This window comes from Bactrocera dorsalis, chromosome 1 (assembly GCF_023373825.1).
Source record: "Bactrocera dorsalis isolate Fly_Bdor chromosome 1, ASM2337382v1, whole genome shotgun sequence".
In the NCBI taxonomy this organism is placed as follows: domain Eukaryota; kingdom Metazoa; phylum Arthropoda; class Insecta; order Diptera; family Tephritidae; genus Bactrocera; species Bactrocera dorsalis.
The window spans coordinates 12,463,381-12,484,628 of NC_064303.1; the positions used below are offsets into that span (position 1 = coordinate 12,463,381).

Sequence of the window (21,248 nt, forward strand, 5' to 3'; positions counted from 1 at the left end):
TAAATAATAATTTTTAAACTAATTTTAGGAAAGCTTAGCATTCTTCACAAGTGTAAAAATTTTGTTTATGACACCTAACTATAGAGTTGTTTTAAAAACGTTCAACTTTAAAAAAATTATATAATAAATTTAATACTTGGTAAAAGTAATTTAAAAAAATGTAAAAAAGGTGTAAACAATTTTAATTAAAGTAGCTTTTTACAATAATTTCAGTAATAATACTTCATAAAAAAATTAAAAAAATAAAATAAAATATAAAAAAATTTAAAAAGTGAAAAAGATTATGACTAACTGTACCTTTTTAAAAATCAGTAGCATTAAACAATGTGAAATAAATAAATATAATACACTTAAAAAATAGTAATAATAAATAAAAACAAATATAGAAAAATAAAAATTAAACAAAAAAAAATTTACTATAAAAAAAACGAAAATTATAAAGAGGGATAAAAAATATTAACAAATAAACAAGCTTTTAATACTAATCTTAAACGAAATAGTTACACTATTATCTTAAACTCAATAATAAACAAAAAATATTGAAATTTAAGCAAAGCTTAATTTAAAAACCCACCAATGAATGTTAAGCAACCTTTTTATATTAAAAAATTAAAAATAAATCTGTGGATAAAAGCTGTGCTCAAAAAATATAAAAAATATTAAAAAGTGGAAAAAAGTTGTATGACTAACTGTTCCTTTTTGAAAATCAGTGACCTTAAAAGATGTTAAATAAATAAATATATAATACATTTAAAAAATAATAATAATAAATAAATACAAATATAAAAAATTTAAAAATTGAACAAAAAATTAAAAAAAAATTCAATAGTAACAAAAAAATATTATAAAAAACAAATGTTAAATAAATAAATATAATAACTTAAAAAAAAATAATAAATAAAAACAAATATAAGAAATTTAAAAATTAAAACTGGGTTCAATTAAAAAAAAAAAAAAATGAGCAAACTTTTTAAATAAAAAATAAAAATTATATACGAGGATTAAAGCTACGCTCACCTCTGCATGTCTAAAAAAAAAAAAAAAAATTCTATAAAAAAATAAAAAAAATACAAAAAAAAAAAAATAAAAAACAAACAAAAAAGTGTAATATAATTCACTTTGCCGCTAATAAATGTTTTCTAATACTAAAATTAAATCTGTGACTTAACAAAATAAAAATTACCCTCCCCAAACTCTATGTGCAAACTTCAAAACTGCAACACTTGCACAACTTCAGTAGTTGTAAAGCGCAGCAAACTCTTTTCACGTAACCTAACATCTAACATCTGAATTGCATACTCTTACTTCAAATATATTTCTTCATAATATTCAAAAGCTTCTAATAACTCACTACAACGCTTCTTCTCTGTTTGTGCAAATTTTTTAACAGTTCGTTATTTTTTTAAATATTTTCAGAAAAGAAAATTCGTAATATTTTTATGTAAATTTGTATTACTTTCTGCTTTTTATAGACGATGAAAATGAAGTCGATGGCGCGCAGGGTCCGCTCGATGAATTTGAGACTGGTTATTTCGAAAATCTAGGCGCTAAGACGGAGAAATGTCTCGAAACGTTTTTCACCACTTGGGGCAAATTCTTCGCACGTCGCCCGAAAATGACACTTGTTGGTGGCATTTGTTTTGTCATAGCCATGGGTTATGGCATTAAATTCTTACACATCACAACCGATCCGGTACAGCTGTGGGCATCACCGCAATCGAAATCGCGTATTGAACGTGAATTTTACGATTCGCAATTTCAGCCGTTCTATCGTATAGAACAGGTGAGTGTACTTTGTCAAATAGTTTAGTTAGAAGTTTTAATTTTTTGGCGCCGAAATGTAGGCAACGTTTTTCGCAGTGAAAATTAGATTGATAAACGAGGAATGCACCTCAACCTTAGGTCTATTGCGGCCCAGTGAAAATTAAGTTTACTTCTATATGCTTTTATATTAAAATTAGTCGTTGATTATGCAGAGGCTTTGTAATATGAAAGTATATTTTTGTGAATACTCTTCAATGGAGTTTCATTACCAAATCTTAGCTCACCTAAATGTAGTTAAGGGCGTTAGATTTAAAAAAAAAATATGACTTACCCTGATATAAAAGGCTTAGTTCGAAATTATTAAATTTTGGCACCGAAATGTAGGCAACATTTTTTTAATTTTGAGTATATTTACTTCTTTAGCTTTTATACCCAAAATTTTCATTGATTATCTAAAGCCTTTATAGTATGAAAGTATATTTTTTATAAATACTGCTCAAAAAGGATTCGTTTTCAAATTTTATAACTCACCTAAATTTAGGCAACGGTCGATAGATTAAGAAGAAAATGCTTCCATGGTCATGCCTCATATTGATGATTTCATTATTTTCATACATGTTGTTGCCAATCAAGTCTTTTAACGTTATTGTAAAATTTTTGGTGTCAATTTGTTGGCGCCGAAATGTAGGCAATTTATAAAAAGGTGAGTTTTTCTTGTAGAATCTCGTCTCAATCATGCTGAAATAAAAAATACTAGTATATGCTGAAAAATGTAAAGGAAATACAATAAAATGCATTTATGTCATTTTTTTTTAACCTAAGAAATAAAATTTAGACACATTTTCTACCTCTGAAAAGGTCTATATAAAATATTTTTCATTCGCTACTTTTATTTTACAGATAATCATACACGCCGTCGATTTGCCTGATATCGTACACAACACATCTAACGGTCCACTACATTTTGGTCCAGTGTTTGACAAAGCCTTTCTCACACAAGTCCTAGAGCTCCAGGAAGACATCATGAATTTAGGAAGAAATGGTAATGGCACAGTTTTGGAGGATATTTGCTTTGCACCCTTGTCCAGTGATGGTACCGACAAAAAGGATGTTTCCAATTGCATTGTACAATCCATTTGGGGTTATTTCGGCAACGATTTGGAGCGTTTGAATGAAACTGACGAGGACGGCAACTTCGAGGTGAGCAAACGAATAATAAAATTGTTTATAAAATATAAATATAAATTTCTTATTTAATTTTAAACACAGGTCACCTACTTGGATGGCTTGTATCAGTGTATGGGTAACCCATATCTCTGTCTGGCACCGTATGGCGGTCCGGTGGATCCAGCTGTCGCATTAGGTGGCTTCTTGGCACACGGTGAACAGTTATCGGGTGATACGAAATTCGAGCGTGCAAATGCCATCATACTTACCTTCCTGGTGAATAATTATCACGATAAGTCCAAATTGGGTCCGGCATTGGAGTGGGAGAAACGTTATGTAGAGTTTATGTTGAACTACACAAAGACGCGTATGGGCAAACATATGGACATTGCATTCACATCGGAGCGCTCGATTGAGGACGAACTAAATCGTGAATCACAATCCGATGTTATGACTATACTCGTCTCCTATTTAATTATGTTTGCGTATATTGCGATATCTTTGGGTCACGTGCAGGAGGTGCGTCGTGCGCTAATCGACAGTAAAATCACTTTAGGTGTTGGTGGTGTGATTATAGTGTTGGCCTCTGTGGTCTCTTCAGTTGGCGTATTCGGTTATATTGGTGTGCCTGCAACACTTATAATCGTCGAAGTGATACCTTTCCTGGTGTTGGCAGTAGGTGTTGATAATATCTTCATATTGGTGCAAACATATCAGCGTGATGCACGTCGCGCCGATGAAACGCACGAGGATCACATTGGTCGCATATTGGGACGTGTTGGTCCCTCTATGCTGCTGACTTCGGTCAGTGAGAGCTGCTGCTTTTTCCTGGGTGGTCTTTCGGATATGCCTGCCGTGAGAGCTTTCGCATTGTACGCCGGCATGGCATTGCTCTTCGATTTCATACTACAAATCACATGCTTTGTTAGTTTGCTAACACTGGACACTAAGCGTCAAGCTGAAAATCGTTTGGATATCTTCTGTTTTATACGCGGCAAGAAGAGTGATGCCTTACCCCACACTGAGGGCTTATTATACAAATTTTTCAAGAGCGTCTATGTACCGTTCCTAATGCAAAAGACTATGCGCGTTGTGGTTATGATTGTATTCTTCGGTTGGCTGTGCAGCAGTGTGGCTATTGCGCCACGCATTGAAATCGGTTTGGATCAGGAGTTGTCGATGCCGCAAGACAGTTTTGTACTACACTATTTCCAAGCGCTGAACAAATATTTAAGTATTGGTCCACCCGTGTATTTTGTGTTAAAATCTGGTTTGGATTTCTCCAAAACATTCCATCAAGATCTGGTTTGTTCCGGGAAGTATTGTAATGATGACAGCCTGTTGACACAAATCTATTTGGCTAGTCGTCGCGGTAATGTGACGTACATCGCACGTCCTGCCTCCAGTTGGATCGATGACTACTTCGATTGGAGTCAATCGTCAAGTTGCTGTAAATATTATCCTAAAACTGGCGACTTTTGTCCACATCAAAGTGAGTACTTTAACGTATTTCCGTTTAGGTTAGGTTATATTTAATGACACAGAATTCTCTAGTATGGTATTATTATATAAAGGATGATCCATTTCAAGGTTCCCTACTTTTTTAAAGAAAAAACACAGAAACTTCTAATTTAATGGGAAGAGTTTGTTATCATTCGAAAGAATATTATTTTCGAAGACATTTATTTTTTGAAGATTATCGCTTTCAAATGTTGGCTGCGGCTACGTCTCAGATGGTCACTCCGTTGAGTCCAATTTTCGATGACTCGTTCGAGCATTTCGACTGATAACTGGCGAATGACACGTGTGAAGTTTTACTCCAAAGTCTGAATCAAGGCGGAATTGTCCGCATAGACTTTAGACTTTAGATATCCTCACAGGAAAAATTCTAATAGTGTGATATCATACGATTTTGGCGGCCAATCGACCGGCCAAATACGTGAAATTATCTACTTACCGATTATTCTCTCAATAAATCCATTGATTGATGCGAAGATGGAAGTAGCGCTGTCTTCTTGATTGAAATTAAATGTCGCTGAGATCACGAGCTTCAATTTGAGGCATCAAGTAGTCGGCTATAATGGCGCGATAACGTTATTGACGGTTGCGTTCTCGCCGGCATTATTTTTGAAGAAACATGTACCGATGATTCCACCGGTGCACAAACCGCATTAAACCGCTGTTTTTTCTGGTAAAAAGACAGCTTTTCAATCTCTTCAGTTCGCTCTTCGTCCCAAATGCGGTTTTTTTTGATTGTTTACATACTTATTGAGCTAGAAATAGGTCTGAACAAAATGATCAACATGAAAAGCTGAGTCGTTATAGCCATGTCCGCCTGTCCGTGCGTTCGTCTGTCTATATATGTATATGCGAACAAGTCTCTGAGATTTTGAGTTATCGATCTGAAAATTTGCATACGCTCTTTTCTCCCCATGAATCTGCTCATTTGACAAAATTTTCGATATCGGACCACCATAGCATATAGCTACCATACAAACTGAACGATCGGAATCAAGTGCTTGTATGGAAAACTTTTTCATTTAACGATATATCTTCACGATATTTGGTATGGGTTGTTGCCTAAGACAATGATGCAATCTCCGAAGTAATTGTTCAAATCGGAATAGTAAAACATATATGTAGCTGCCATACAAACTGACCGAACAGAGTTCTTATAAGGAACTGTTGTTGTTGTAGCGCCAGAATTCTGCCAGTTGACAGTCCTTGGCCGGATAAAAATCCAGGTCCGTTCCGGTTACGTAGACTCGACTGTCGTGGCGATGGAATCATTGTACTTGTGAAGGGTATTATAGTTCAGTGCAACCGAAGTTAACATTTTTTGCTGTTTAATTTGAAAATTTAATTTTTAAGCTTTTTTAATGAAAAAAATTGGTCACAAATTAAGTATAGAGTACGTATTATATTTTCTATATACTAATGCCTCACATAACCATTACTCATTCGCTTTCTCTTTTAATTTTCAGAGACTGAATGTGACAGCTGCGAAATTGATAAAACCGATCGGCAACGACCAACAGCGCATGATTTTGGCAAATATCTAACATTCTTCTTGCGCGACAATCCCGACGATAGTTGCGCCAAAGCCGGTCACGCTGCCTACGGCAATGCTGTACAGTATAAAACGAATCCAAGTACAAATCTCTCTACCGTCGAAGCAACCTCATTTATGGCCTACCATTCGATATTGAAGACATCAGCCGATTTCTACGAATCACTACGCGCTGCACGTAAAATCTCTGCAAATATAACGCATATGCTGCGCGGTCGCTTAATGTCACAGGGTGTGCCATTTGAGCAAACGCTCGATATTGAAGTATTCCCCTATTCAGTCTTTTATGTATTCTACGAACAGTATTTAACCATGTGGCCAGATACATTGCAAAGCATGGGCATTTCCGTACTCGCCATCTTTATTGTTACATTCGTGCTAATGGGTTTCGATATACACTCATCGCTGGTGGTGGTGATCACGATCACAATGATTGTTATCAATTTGGGCGGTATCATGTACTATTGGAATATATCATTGAATGCTGTGTCGCTGGTGAATCTTGTGATGGCTGTTGGCATATCGGTGGAGTTTTGTTCACACTTGGTGCATAGTTTCTCGATTTCAATGGAGAGCACACGTGAGAAGCGCGCCGCAGATTGTCTAACAAAAATGGGCAGTTCCATATTCTCCGGTATTACTTTAACGAAATTCGGTGGCATTTTAGTTTTGGCTTTTGCAAAAAGTCAAATATTCCAAGTATTCTATTTCCGCATGTATTTGGGTATTGTGCTGATCGGCGCTGCTCACGGACTTATATTCCTGCCGGTGCTACTCAGCTATATTGGTTAGTGTTCCAAGCAAGTAACTAAGAAAATAATATATATGGTTTGTTTGTTATATAAAATTACTTTATTATGCCATGCTGGATTCTAATTTAACATTTTCCTTCTCGTCACGCAGGCGCACCGATTAACAAAGCCAAGCTGGTCAATTATCAACGACAGGCCTATAAAGTGCAAGAAACATCGTTATCTACGGTAAGCATTAAAATTTACTTCAAATACATATGCCGTTTTTAACTTTTTCTCACTTTCCTTTCTCTCACTTTCAGACGTGATGCGAATCGATAATTTACCAAAGAGACGATTCACCGTCAAGTCCAAGAAACATCATCCAACCAACACAATCAACCAGCATATTAGCATTTTTCCATCAATACATCGGCAGGGCGTGTCTTTATCATGCAGCGGACGTGTGAAGACGTTAATAATGCGATGATGTTGAAATCAAAAAACGCCCCAGCCGCCCAATTAGAAAGTGAGCATGTGTAAGTGACGGAGCAGCGAAACTTTATTTGCACTTGTAACAGTTCAGGATATTAAAAAAAATATAGGGTACAAAGGAAATATAAATGTATGTATGTAGTTTATTGTTTTTTAATTTTTCCCCGAATGCGAGAATTACAACAAAAACAACTGAGTAAAAGACAAAACTTATATTTCTTTACGAAGTAATTTATATATATACAGACACACACGCGCGCGTACGCAAACAAACGTTAGTTGTGAAGTTCGTAAAAGGCTTTTGTATTGAACAAATAAAATAAAACAAAAACAAAAACAAGCACCAATATGTACCCAGCCTAAATCGAGCTCTGTGATAAACTTAGGTACAGGAAAAAGAGAACAAATGCTAAATAAAAAATTTAAATAAACTATAGAAAAAACAGCAACAACATTTGTATTAAACAAAATATGCAATCATATTTCCATAGACTGGTCAACCGCGCAGCCGCTGCGGCGTTGAAAGCATTCATGTTTGGCTTTAGATTTTGAAAGCCGTTAGTATTTTTTGGCATTTTTCAATTCCATATTTTTAATTAACTAACGTTCTCTCATACACCATACTTTATATAGAAATATGCAAACATGCAAAAACATTTTGCAAACAAAATAAGCAAGCAATCTTCAAACATACAAAGAAATGTTCATTCATACAAGAAATATTACTCCATACATACAAAGATCGTATATAAATTTTTATATAAATACCGCTATAACGCTAATAAGCTTATATATTCTCTGCATTCATTAAATTTTATTTTCGAATCTCTTTTTTGGCAAATTGAATTAAAGCGAATTGAACTGTTTTTTAGCTGAAATTATTTTCCAAATTTTTATTATTTGCGTGCTTTGGAAGTTTCATTATATATAAATGTACATATATACCTTCTGTTTGTGTGTAAATGTAGCATATTTAGACTATATTAGCTAGCTGTATTAGTATTTTGAAAAGCCTACAATTGTTTTTTAGGTTAAATGAATTATATTATATTATTTGAAATAAAAAAGCACTGTAATAAAATTATTTATAAAACTGTGTGACAATGCACTTTACATGAAATGAAGTTCTTTTCTTTTATTTACATGTTTTATATATTTTCTATTGTTTTTTTTTTGTTTTATCGGTTTTCAAATAGTTTATTTTTTTACTTAAATATTTTGAATACAATTTTGTATTTAACATTTTTGTTTTATTTTATTTTTATTTTTTTTATTTCATTTTTTAAACATTCTTTTAATTATTTTAATTGCTGTTATGTTATGTGTTATTTTATTTTATTTTTTTAATATTTTAATTGCTTTTTTTTAATTTTTTCAATTAGATTTTACAGTTTTGAATTACCTTATTTTCTATTTGAAATTTTGAAATGATTTTTTTCGTAAGTTTTTTTTACTTTAAAATAACATTTAAATGTTTTCAAAATTTCAATTTTTTTTATTTCTTTTACTTTTATTTTTGACTTTTTTAATATTATTTTCTTATTAAAAATATTTTTTATTATGCCTTATTTATTTATATTATCTTTTTTATATTTTATATTATTTTTTTTGTAATGTTTTCATTAAATTTTACATTATATATTTTTCAATTTGAATTTTTTGAATTTATAATTATTAATTTACGTTTTGTATATTTATTATATATTTTTCTAAAATTTATTTGAAATTTCATTTTGCATTAAAATAGATAATTTTTTAATATTGACATACCTTATATAATACCACTAATATATTAAAAAAAATTTAGAATATTTGAATTTTATATTTCTTATTAAAATTTTTTTTTTAATATTTTTTTATTATTTCCATAACTCTCTTAAAAATATTTCATTTATATTAAATTTTATTTTAAAAACTTTTTTTTACAGTTTTCTATTTTTAGACTATTAAATTAAAAAAAAGAATACAAAAACATTTCAAAAATAAAATACCTCATATTCATATTTTCTTTATAAACAAATTTAAATTTTTTTATGCGAATGTATATTTTTTTAATTTTGCTTTTTTGTTGTATAAATATTTAAAAATAAATTGAAAAATATTTATATGAGCAATAAAAAGTATTTTATTTGTATTAAATTTCTTTATTCAAATCTTATATTAAAAACTTATTTTTTAATTATAAGGTTTTAAATTAAAAAAATACAAAAGTATTTCAACTCTTAAAAAATTTTTTTATTAAAAAAAAATAAATTTTTTATAAAAATATTTTTTATTTAATCTTGTTTTTTTTTATTTCCGGATTTTTTTTTATTTTGCAGAATTTTGTTTTATTTAAAAAACTTTTTTATTTATTATATATTACATTATATTTTTTTAATTTTATTTTTTTTATTTTTGAAAAATGTTTGTATATTTTGCAGAATCTTGTTTTATTTAAACAACTTTTGTATTTTACATGCCTTATAATTTCGCAATTTTTTTATTTTTTCCTACGCTTTCTACAAAGCAGTTTCTTTGAAAACTGCCCTTACCTGTTTACTCATACGAGTTTCATAAGTAAAAACTAATAAACAATTATTATTCAAATGCACTCCAAAATATTGTAAAACTTCGCAAAAATATCTCATATGAAAGCAAACATTTTTTATATATTTATTTTTCAAATTGATATTAAATAATTTTTGTTTTTTTAGTCGTATGCAAAAATATTTATTTCCGACTCAAAAATATTTTATTATAAATTAAAATATTCGCTTATGAGAAAATATCTTAAAAGAAAGCAATAATTATTTTTTTATAAAATTGATATTAAATTATTTGTATTTATTTCTCATATGCAAACATATTTTTTTCCAATTCACATATATTATATTTTACTTGCATTTAGAACAAAGCTCACACAGTTTTCAATTGGTTTTGGTTTATAACGAATTTTAAGCAATTTAAAATTCATTCAAATAGTTAATATACGAATATTTTTTATATATAAACAATTTAGTAAATTTCACTGTCATATTTAGTTTCGGTATTTATTGGTGCTTAAAAAAACTAAGTTGTATGTGTAGCATAGTAAAGAGAGAAAGGCGATGAGGAACTACGATATCAGCACCAAGAGCAAATAAAGTATTAAATGTTTAGGCAATGTATGTATGTATTGTATATTATAAATATTAGTTGAAAATTTAATGTGGCCTTCTTTAATTGAAAATAAAAACAAATGAAATAAATAAATAAAGTAATGAACACAAACAAAGACTAGCTGCCAATGAATTTGGTATTTGATATATGCAAAGAAAACATGAAATGCGTAAAAATAACTACAATTTGTAAGAGAAAATGCATAAAATTGTAGTTATGTGTATATTGTTTGTAAAAATGTTATGTAAAATGTGTAATTAAAAGTGAAAGTCAATAAGGCAGTAAAGAAGCGAAATCAAAATGCAGCAGTGCAGTTACACATAGTCAAACACACATGCATGGACATAATACATAGACGCATGCATGAAATATTTTTTATAATTACAATAAATGCATACAAGCATACATACATACACTCGCATACACATATGTATGTATGGTATGTCTGTAAAAACAACAAACAATAATACGTAAGTATGTATGTACATCTATTGTCATTTTCTGTATGTATTCGTATACTATGTAGCTATACAATATATATATTTATAAAATTCTTATTTAAATAAATGTGTTAGGCGCAAGACAAATGTGTGACAAATTGTTGAAACATGGATTTATCAATTATGGACTATATGTGTATAAGTAAAATGGAATAAAAGAAATACATATATGAAATAAAACTATTCAGTTCCTGGTATACTGACTACGACAGGTCTTATAACGTGAAAAATAAACAATGTCTTTATTATTATAAATATATATAACTGGCGAAGAACATATATATATGTATATACATAGTAGATAATGAAGTATACTATGGTAATAAAAATGTTAAAAAATGTAAGAATTGTGCTTTTGAATTGAAAGTTTGGCGACTTCTTCTACTTTTTTGGCCTAGCCAAATCCTTCTCCACTTGGTTTTTCCAATGGAGATGAGGTGTTGTTGTTGTTGTGATAGCGGGTACCTAATCTCGTTAGAATGGTAAGGATTAGATAAATTGTCGTCGACGCCATCCAACAGTAGGCCCAGGAAACGTGCTGCTTGGGCGGGGTCGGCTGAAAGGGAGAAGGGTGTCAGATGAGTAGGGTTACCAGGGCAGGCAAAGAGATTACCAGTGTCATGCGAAGACTCATTGCACGCTGGACTTATATCTGATATATCAGTATCTATTCTGGATAAGTAGTAGTTTAACCTGATAAAGTATCCAGAACGAAGCTGCGCAAAGTTCACTCCCGTTTCTCGCGGCAACACGAGCTCTTCGTCTGCTATGGGAGAAGGGGGTTTGACTCCAGTACGACGTTTTCCTCTTCCTCTGCTTCTGGCGGGTACTTCATCGAATACTTTCTAAGCTGGATTGTTTTTAACCATTCGGACGACATGACCTAGCCAGCGCAGCCACTATCTCTTAACTCGCTGACCTATGTCAATGTCGTCGTATAACTCATACAGCGCATCGTTCCATTGACCGCGGTATTCGCCTTTGTCAATGCGCAAAGAACCATAAATCTTCCTTTTCCACAGCACTAGAGGAGTTTAATTACTAAGGGGTTACTTGGGTTTTCATTGATTGTGGAGCCTTTTAAGCTTATGGATATATCCATCAGGTGTTGCCATGTTATTCAAACATATATTTCATGCATAATTTCCTAATTGTACATTTGCATATCATATCAGCATTGATTTCGAAGCATAGATCCCTTTATCCGCAAAGTGTGGTGAGTTTGGCGTGGTACTAAAGCATACATATCATATAAAATTTCATAATTGTATATTTTAATATCATATTCGCAATAATTTCGAAGCCTTTTGAGCTAGAATATAAATTTTTCCGAAGTGTGGTGAGTATGCTTCGGTACACAAACATGCATTCTATACAAAATTTCATCATTTTACATTTTCTTGTCATGTATGCGATGATTTCGAAGCTTTTTAAACTTAGAGACTCTAATCTTCGAAGTGTGGTGAGTATGGTGTGATATTAACACATATAATCCGTGCAAAATTACATTATTATTCGTGATGCTGTTATATAAAATATCGAAGCTTGGATACTTCGACAATATCGCAGCTTAGATACTTTTATCCCCGTACTGTGGTGAGTTTCGTGTGGTATTAGAAACACATTTTATACATAATTTCATATTATATATTTTCATATCATATGAGTGATGATTTCCAACCCTTTTAAGCTTACATATCCATTTCTCCGAAGTGTGGTGAGTATCGTTCGTTATTCAAACATGTATTCCATATAAAAATTTATCATTGTACATATTATTGCCTTACCAGAAATGAATTTGAAGTTTTTTAAGCCTGGATACCCTAATCTATAAAGTGTGGTGAGTATGTTGTGATATTTAAACCCATATATCATGCAAAATTTCATCATTATAAGTTTTCCTGTTATATATGCGATGAATTTGAAGCTTTTTAAGCCTCGATATTTCCATACCCGAATTGTGGTGAGTATTGTGTGATATTCAAACATATATTCGAAGCAAAACTTTATCATAACACATTTTTTGTCATATATGCGATGATATTGAAGCCTTTTAAGTCTCGATATTTTCTTTCCCGAATTGTGGTGAGTATTGTATGATATTCAAAAATATATTCCATGCAAAATTTTATCATTATAAATTTTTCTGTCATGCATGTGCTGATTTTGAAGCATAGATCTCCTAATCCCCGAAGTGTGGTGAGTTCGCCGCGGTATATATTCCATTAAAAATGAATCACTATACACTTTTTCATAATTTGGTTTCTATTATTTCACTCTTATGTGAAATAAATCCATGTATACTAGTATCTCCGAAGTGTGGTGAATTTGACGTGTTATACAAATATATGTACATTATCTACTAAAGTCAAATGTGTGTGACATAAATCCTCAGTAGTAAAAAGTTCACAGTCTTTAAGCTTCGAAACCTTTAACCCCTGTAACCCCTCAGTGTGGTGAGTTCAGTGTGTCCTTAAAACGCACATAACTGCCCATTTGCATACCATACTCCATCATCAAACATTTTCAAATAACATATTGGGTCACACTATGACACTCATTTGTGCAGTAAATCCCTAGTTGACCGTGCGTCTTGCACGCCTTTCATCTGTCAGCAGCGCTAGCAGCGTAAAATGAATGCCACTACAGCAGACAGTAAGGGCTTTATTTTTGCTAATTTAAAAACACAAAAATCAATGCTAAATCTCGCAAAACTAGCAACATTGTGCTGTGCGCATACAAATCGACACTCACATACACACATATGTATATATGTGCATACATGTAGATATAAATGTTATTATGTATTTACACATGTTGGTACACGCCTGTGGGTATTTTTAATTCAAACAATATGTGCACAATGCAGATTACGTTGTAATAAAGTGTCTTTTAGCAATCACCTTACCACCGGCGATATAAAATATGGGCTACTGCATGCGATTTGTATGTGCCAAGTGCCTGCTGAGCTAGCCGTAGATAGGCGTAAAAATAGAATTAGCTTTTATATTGACATTCACTGCCATTCTTTTCCTACAAAAAAATACGGGGTAGCACCGCGACAAGATCGCACATTGACAGCTACATAAATATAACACTGCATAAGTATGTACACATGTATGTGTGAAAGCATGTAAGCATGTATGTTGAAGGCATGTTCTACAAATTGCACCACCACCTCCGCTACTTTGGTCGAAAGCCATTCACATACACTTAAGATGTGATTAAAAAAAAATTAAAAAGAAAATAAAAAAAATTAAATACATATATACTATATGTATGTATGTCAACAAAAACATGCCCGAGTAAATTAAAACACACATACATATATATGTACACATAAATACATATGATGTACCTGCATATACATACATACATATATCGTTGTGTACAATTGTCTCGTTTTTGCTGCAAAGCACAAGTGCACAACGATGAAAGTGGCATTTAATAAAATTTGAAAGTATTTCGATTATTTGTTACTTATTCAGCTTTAGCTTGTTTGCTTATGTTAAGTGTACGAATGTTTTTTGCCAAAGTAATTCGAAACAAATACCATGAATTTGAGTAAACCCAAATTTTCCGAATACTACAACATGCCGCATTCTTTACTCAAGCAGTATACATACATACATACATGTACATTTATGTACATATGTATAAATCCGTGTTATTTTTCTTGTTTCCAACGGTAAAGAATGGAAAAGCTTCTGATTGCAGATAAATCGACATATCGGCACCTAAATACATACGTACATATGCACATGCTGCACATATTTGCATATGTGAATAATGCTTTCGAAGGAGGTTACTTTGGAGGAAACGGAAGTGCATACCACCATACTTGTATATGTATATAAACTTTACACATATGTATGTATTTGTTTAGGAAGAGAAAAAAATATAAGAACAACTCGTTATACAAGGGTGATTTTTTAAGAGCTTGATAACTTTTTTAAAAAAAAAACGCATAAAATTTGCAAAATCTCATCGGTTCTTTATTTGAAACGTTAGATTGGTTCATGACATTTACTTTTTGAAGATAATTTCATTTAAATGTTGACCGCGGCTGCGTCTTAGGTGGTCCATTCGGAAAGTCCAATTTTGGGCAACTTTTTCGAGCATTTCGGCCGGAATAGCCCGAATTTCTTCGGAAATGTTGTCTTCCAAAGCTGGAATAGTTGCTGGCTTATTTCTGTAGACTTTAGACTTGACGTAGCCCCACAAAAAATAGTCTAAAGGCGTTAAATCGCATGATCTTGGTGGCCAACTTACGGGTCCATTTCTTGAGATGAATTGTTGTCCGAAGTTTTCCCTCAAAATGGCCATAGAATCGCGAGCTGTGTGGCATGTAGCGCCATCTTGTTGAAACCACATGTCAACCAAGTTCAGTTCTTCCATTTTTGGCAACAAAAAGTTTGTTAGCATCGAACGATAGCGATCGCCATTCACCGTAACGTTGCGTCCAACAGCATCTTTGAAAAAATACGTTCCAATGATTCCACCAGCGTACAAACCACACCAAACAGTGCATTTTTCGGGATGCATGGGCAGTTCTTGAACGGCTTCTGGTTGCTCTTCACCCCAAATGCGGCAATTTTGCTTATTTACGTAGCCATTCAACCAGAAATGAGCCTCATCGCTGAACAAAATTTGTCGATAAAAAAGCGGATTTTCACATTTCGAACCGAACACTGATTTTGGTAATAAAATTCAATGATTTGCAAGCGTTGCTCGTTAGTAAGTCTATTCATGATGAAATGTCAAAGCATACTGAGCATCTTTCTCTTTGACACCATGTCTGAAATCCCACGTGATCTGTCAAATACTAATGCATGAAAATCCTAACCTCAAAAAAATCACCCGTTACAAAAGTTCAGCAAGATTTAAGCATTTATAAGAAAATCAAAAAAACAGTTTAAACAATTTGATTTCAGCCAACTAGAATACCCCACAGAGGTTCATTTCTAATTGCTCAGAAGGGTATAAAAAGATTTTTATCATGATTTTGATCGGTCGGTTGTTTGTATGATGAACTATATGCTAAAGCGGTTATATATATGTATATCAATAATATGTTCGGAGAATGCTTGTGGCAATTTCTTTGCAAAGTTTAGTGGAGATATTTTGCCAAAAAAAAAGAAAAACGATCACTTCGGTTGCAACGAATCAAGAACACCCTTCACAAATAAAAAAGTTTTCCATACAAGAACTTCAGTATGATGTATACAATTAATGCTATAGTTGCCTTGATATAATAATGTGTGCACAATTTCGATTTCCAAGCATTGAAGGCGTCACGGAAGGCATTCTCCGGAACAGCCTTGAGATCTGAGGTCCAAGCTGCTTGGATCCCCTTTCATCGACCTTTTCAGGCAAGGAAACCAAAAAATGTTCGGGGAGGGGCAATATCTGGGCTGTAGGATGGCTGCGGAAGCGTTGGGATGCCGGTCTTGGCTAGGTAACTGTTCACAAGAAAGGCGGTGTAAGCCGGGGCGTTGACGTGGCGCAACTTCCAATTGGCTGCGATGTCTTGCCGAACTTGATTGACCCTTCTTTTGAGTCACTTGAAGACTTCCACGTAAAAATTGGCATTGACGGTTTGTCGAGGAGAAAAAAATTCATGGTGGACTATGCCTTTGGTGTAAAAAAAGTCAATGAGCATCGTTTTCACTTTGGATTTGCTCATTCATCAGCGAACTTTTTCCGGCCCTCCAAAAAGGTCTGGTGCCACCGAAACACGTCTTTTCTTGCTAAAGCAAAATTTGAGCAAGCCTGTTTGTTCATATTAAACGTCTTTGTAGCAGATTTACCGAGTTTCACCCAGAATTTAATCGTGTACCTCTGCTCTAACGAATGCTGCACTGATTCTCCACGTGCTCGGAAACAACTGACCAGCCGCTCGTTCGCTAGCAAGGAACACCCTCTACCGAATTCAGTCGGTGCCCGCACGCTCCGCGGTACCGTCTCGGCGGAAGAAAATCAGTTATATTTATTTCTTTTCTTCTTTATTGGCGTATACACCGCTTACGTGGTTATAATCAAGTTTACAACAGCGCGCCGCGCATTCGGTGTCATTACGAGATTTCAAGTGTAGCAAGTCCCTTCTACACGTGATCTTTCCAACGGAGAGGAGGTCTTTTTCTTCCTCTGCTTTTTCCGGCGGGTACTGCGTCGAATACTCCTAGATCTGGAGTGTTTTCATCCATTCGGACGACATGCTACATATTAATGTCGTCCTATATATCGTACAGCTCATCGTTCCATAGACTGCGATATTCGCTGTTGGGCTCATAGCATTGCTTTCTAGATAATTGCGATATATTTATCATTGTCCAACCCTAGTGTAAATCATTTCCTTTATTAACACAAAGACTAGTTGTAGAAGGCAAAAGTATGACGAATATTCACAAAAAGATCGGCCTCGAAACAGCTGCAGTACGGTTTTTGGCCCAATGACAGGTCACAACCTATTGGCATCATCTGCGATCCGGATGGTCATAAGTAACGACGATACATGCAGAAAGTGTAGGGAACACATCCGATGCGTCTGTTCAGTATCATCTAGAACTCGTATCAGGTATCTAGAAGCTTCGTAGTTCAAGAGATTAAATGAAGTAGAAATTATGTATCAAGTCGCTTTTACAGTTTGCGAAAAGCGTTGACGTACATCAGCTCAAATTAACCTTCAACTCCATGTGGCAGTACTAAGGGCCAGTAGGTTTATGTTTGTGGTGACAGCCGGTTAGTATAGTCTAACCTAACATTTTGGAAAGTAAAATTTGATTACTGAGCTGATTGAGCCCTGATGATGAACTTAATTAAATTTTCGGCGATGGCGCACAGTGGTGCCAGAGCGGAAAAAAAGGATTTTTTTCATCACTCCAAATTTGGTCCAATATTTTCAATTTAAGCTAAGAACTAATCAAATATCATTATCCGAAAACTTGGGCTTGATATATTCAATGGTTTTTTGTTGGGAGAGATTCAAAGTCCAACAAAGTATCAACGCAAAATAACTCAGAAAAATGTGATAAATATTGCAAAGGTTAAAACTCAAAAGTTAACCATAAAATATCAATTGTAAAGTTTTTATTTATTAAAACCAATATTATAGATGTGATTTACATCATCAAATGTATACTTTCTTTTTCAAAATTTTTTTTAAAATGATGTTTTTTCATGGTACAAAAAAATCATATATTTCACAACTTCAACAGAATATAACTATTGTGCGCAGGAGCGCGCAGGTTAGCCACTTACACAAAATAAACTTTAAAATCTCCTTAATCGATAGAAAAAAAATCAGCTGCAATGAGCTGCCAACTCATGAGTAATTAGCATTTTAATCTACTGCAACTGTACCTGATAACAGCGAAAATGCAACTTTTGTGATTATATATGGGAGATGGGCGTAATTGTGGGCGGATTTGCTTTATTTTTTCTGGACAAGCTTATATTTACAAAATATTACACTATAGAAAATTTTGTTACTGTAGGATGATTTTTGATTTTTGTGTTATATGGGAGGTGGGCGTGGTTGTGGGCGGATTTTAACAAAATTTTTTTTTTCATCTAATTTGCCAATATGAGAGATGTGTGCCAAATTTCAAAGCCCTACCTCGATTCCTTCTATTTTTTGACGCGGCTTGTATGAAGCGGCACCACTGTGTGGCGCCCCATCAAGAATCAGTGTTTATCGATGGTATGGTGAATTCAACTATTACTATTGATGCTGTACTGTGCAAGCTGATATTGCAAGATCGTCATGTGACCTGTTGTAAGATTGAGATAACTGTGGGCATTAATGAGACTAAGATACATTTGATATTGCCGAAACATTGACTGTAAAAAAGTTTACTTTAGATCCCATACAATTTGCCAATCGCTCAAAAGAAAGGCATTTTAACAAAATACTATAGCGTAGCTTCGAAATATGTGTATGACATAGTGACAGGTGATGAATTGTGAATTGTGCATATAATGCCGAAAATAAGCAGCAGTCGACTGTATGGGGTTTCAAGATAAGCCGATTTCAACAAAAGTTGTACGCGAACGAAACATTTTCAAACAAATGGTTGCATGTTTTTTTTTGGAAAAAATCGACATGTCGCAACCATATCTCTGGAACAATGCAGAAGAGTAAACTCTGAGTGGGATGTAACCATTACTTTGCCAGTTGTATTTTTTGAAATCAGGTAAACCAACCGTCGAAGGGGATCACTCTTTACCGCGACAATGCTAGCTCCCACAAATCGACTGAAATAACTGAATTTTTGAACACTCGTTGTTGTGAGTCATCCTCTGTTTAGTTCTGACTTGGCGCCGAATGACTCATTTAAACAAATAAACTAAGCGATCTATGTTATTCGTAACTTGAAGAGCCGTTTGATGGGTTCAAAAGGCATGTTTTGGAGATACCTAAATCAGAGTGGCAAAAGTGCTTCGACATTTGGTTCAAACCCATGCAAAAGTGTAACGATCTTGGTGGAGATAATTTTGTAAAACAATAAAGCGATATAATAAATATGTATTTAGCAATATTTGTGTGATTCATTGGAGATACCAAGTGTAACCTTCAACTCTCGGTATGTATCTCTTCCTGTACGTGTTGCAGTCGATTGTAACGTTGCAAACAAGGCAGTGTGTATGACACTCCTCATGATACCAGCTGTTCTTTTGCTTCTTGCGACGTGTCTTCTGTCAATTACAACATGATCGATCTGGTTGGTGGCTTTTCCATCCAAAGACAGACAGGTAGCTTGATGACTTTTTCTATGCTGGAATCTAGTACAAACGATAATCATATTTTGTACCCTGGCGAAGTCGATCAGCCTCAACCCATTCATCATGGAGCTTGAATTTATCGACCATTGCGTCAAAGAGTTGCTTAAAAAAAACTAAAGCTTGCTTTAAAATCTTTAAAATTTCATGCTTAAGTTTAATGAGTAGCAGATTTGGCTTCGGACGCACTCGGTTACTTAATTATGTATATGAATCCATTGTCCATTAAAAGTTAATTTATATATTTTTTACAGTTTTTAATTGCATTTATCTCAGCATATTCATATCTGATTGCAAGTGCATTTAGTATGTGTATAAGTCAGTATATCTGTAAAGTAGTATATACACATGAGCAAGCATGTTGCCTTGGCATGCCAAGTATTTAACCTTAAAACGCATTGTAGCGTTGACATTAGTGCCCATAATTTTCGCAAAGTAACAGCAATATTTTAGACTTTTGCTGCAGAGAACGCATTTAACTAAAACTAAAACTGAAACATACTAAGTATCTAGCTTATTACATGATATTTATTTATAAATTTAGTGTATTAGCTGCGGCACCCGAAACTCACTGCCCAACCCCATTCAAGCATCCAAGCATCGAAGCATCCAACAGGCGGGCGACTAGGAAAACCTCGAGACATGCGAAGAACAGCCGAAGTGGAGGAGATCTTTTGATGTTGGCATTGTTACATGAATTCTGCGATAAAGCAAAACAAACAGGTCTCATAAATAATTTCATTCCGTATATTTTTACAAGTGCACTTTTCCTACAAACTCACACACACACACACATATAGCCTATATTTGAACGAGGTACCTTAATTGTGGTGGCATAGGTACAAATCTATGCCTTCATATATGTACTTGCCTACATATTTATTTAGATATACTATATTTATGTGTTTACAGTTAACAAAACGCCCAAGAGTGTTACACTCGACGCGGCGTAACGACTAAAATCACAAATACCAAGTAAGGAAGGGCTAAGACTGTGTGTTGCCATATGAGACACAAGTACCCGATGTTATTAGAAAGAGACGTTCTATGAATTTTTGTAGGATAATATATAGTACATATTGATCGATATGCATTGTATATGGTGTTAAGTCAACTGGAAGTTCAAAAATCTTTATATTAGGTATATGGGGGCTAGGTGTAGTACGTATATATACTCGGTGTTATCTAATTTTGATACAAGTATGTATATACCTGATGGGATGTTGAAACCATACATAGAAGTTCACGCAGAGAGTGACCAGAAACGATTCTTTTATATATGGCTCAAGCTGCGCACGACTTCCGAGTTTAGACCAAGTATCCTCTGGGTAGTCAAAAAACCTCCTCCTCAGGGTTGTGCGCTGGGTTTGGGACCCGCTACGTAAAAAAATCATCCCCAATGAAGAGAACAGGAACAGCCTCGAATGAGAGGCCCCTCTTTTGATGACGACCACTGCAAACGTATTAAGGATTAGGATTTAAGGGCATGCAGCTGAAATGCCTGGACCGTTAATTGGGAAAGTGTCGCTGCCCAGCTTTTTGATGTCCTCGTAAGAGTAAAGGATGATACTACCTCCACCAAGAAGTGCGATGGACGGG

General features: G+C 33.7%; 1 protein-coding gene across 1 annotated transcript; it reads left to right on the top strand.

The window, feature by feature from the left end:
* Positions 1–1,472: 1,472 nt before the first annotated feature.
* LOC125775280 (NPC intracellular cholesterol transporter 1-like) lies at positions 1,473–8,365 on the top strand (the record flags this gene model as incomplete). Its single annotated transcript, XM_049461218.1, is given in 6 exon segments — positions 1,473–1,783; positions 2,665–2,964; positions 3,034–4,423; positions 5,916–6,788; positions 6,905–6,981; positions 7,056–8,365. Coding segments are annotated over 6 exon segments (2,957 nt in total), but the record flags the coding sequence as incomplete, so codon positions are not given.
* Between the last annotated feature and the right edge of the window lie 12,883 nt (positions 8,366–21,248).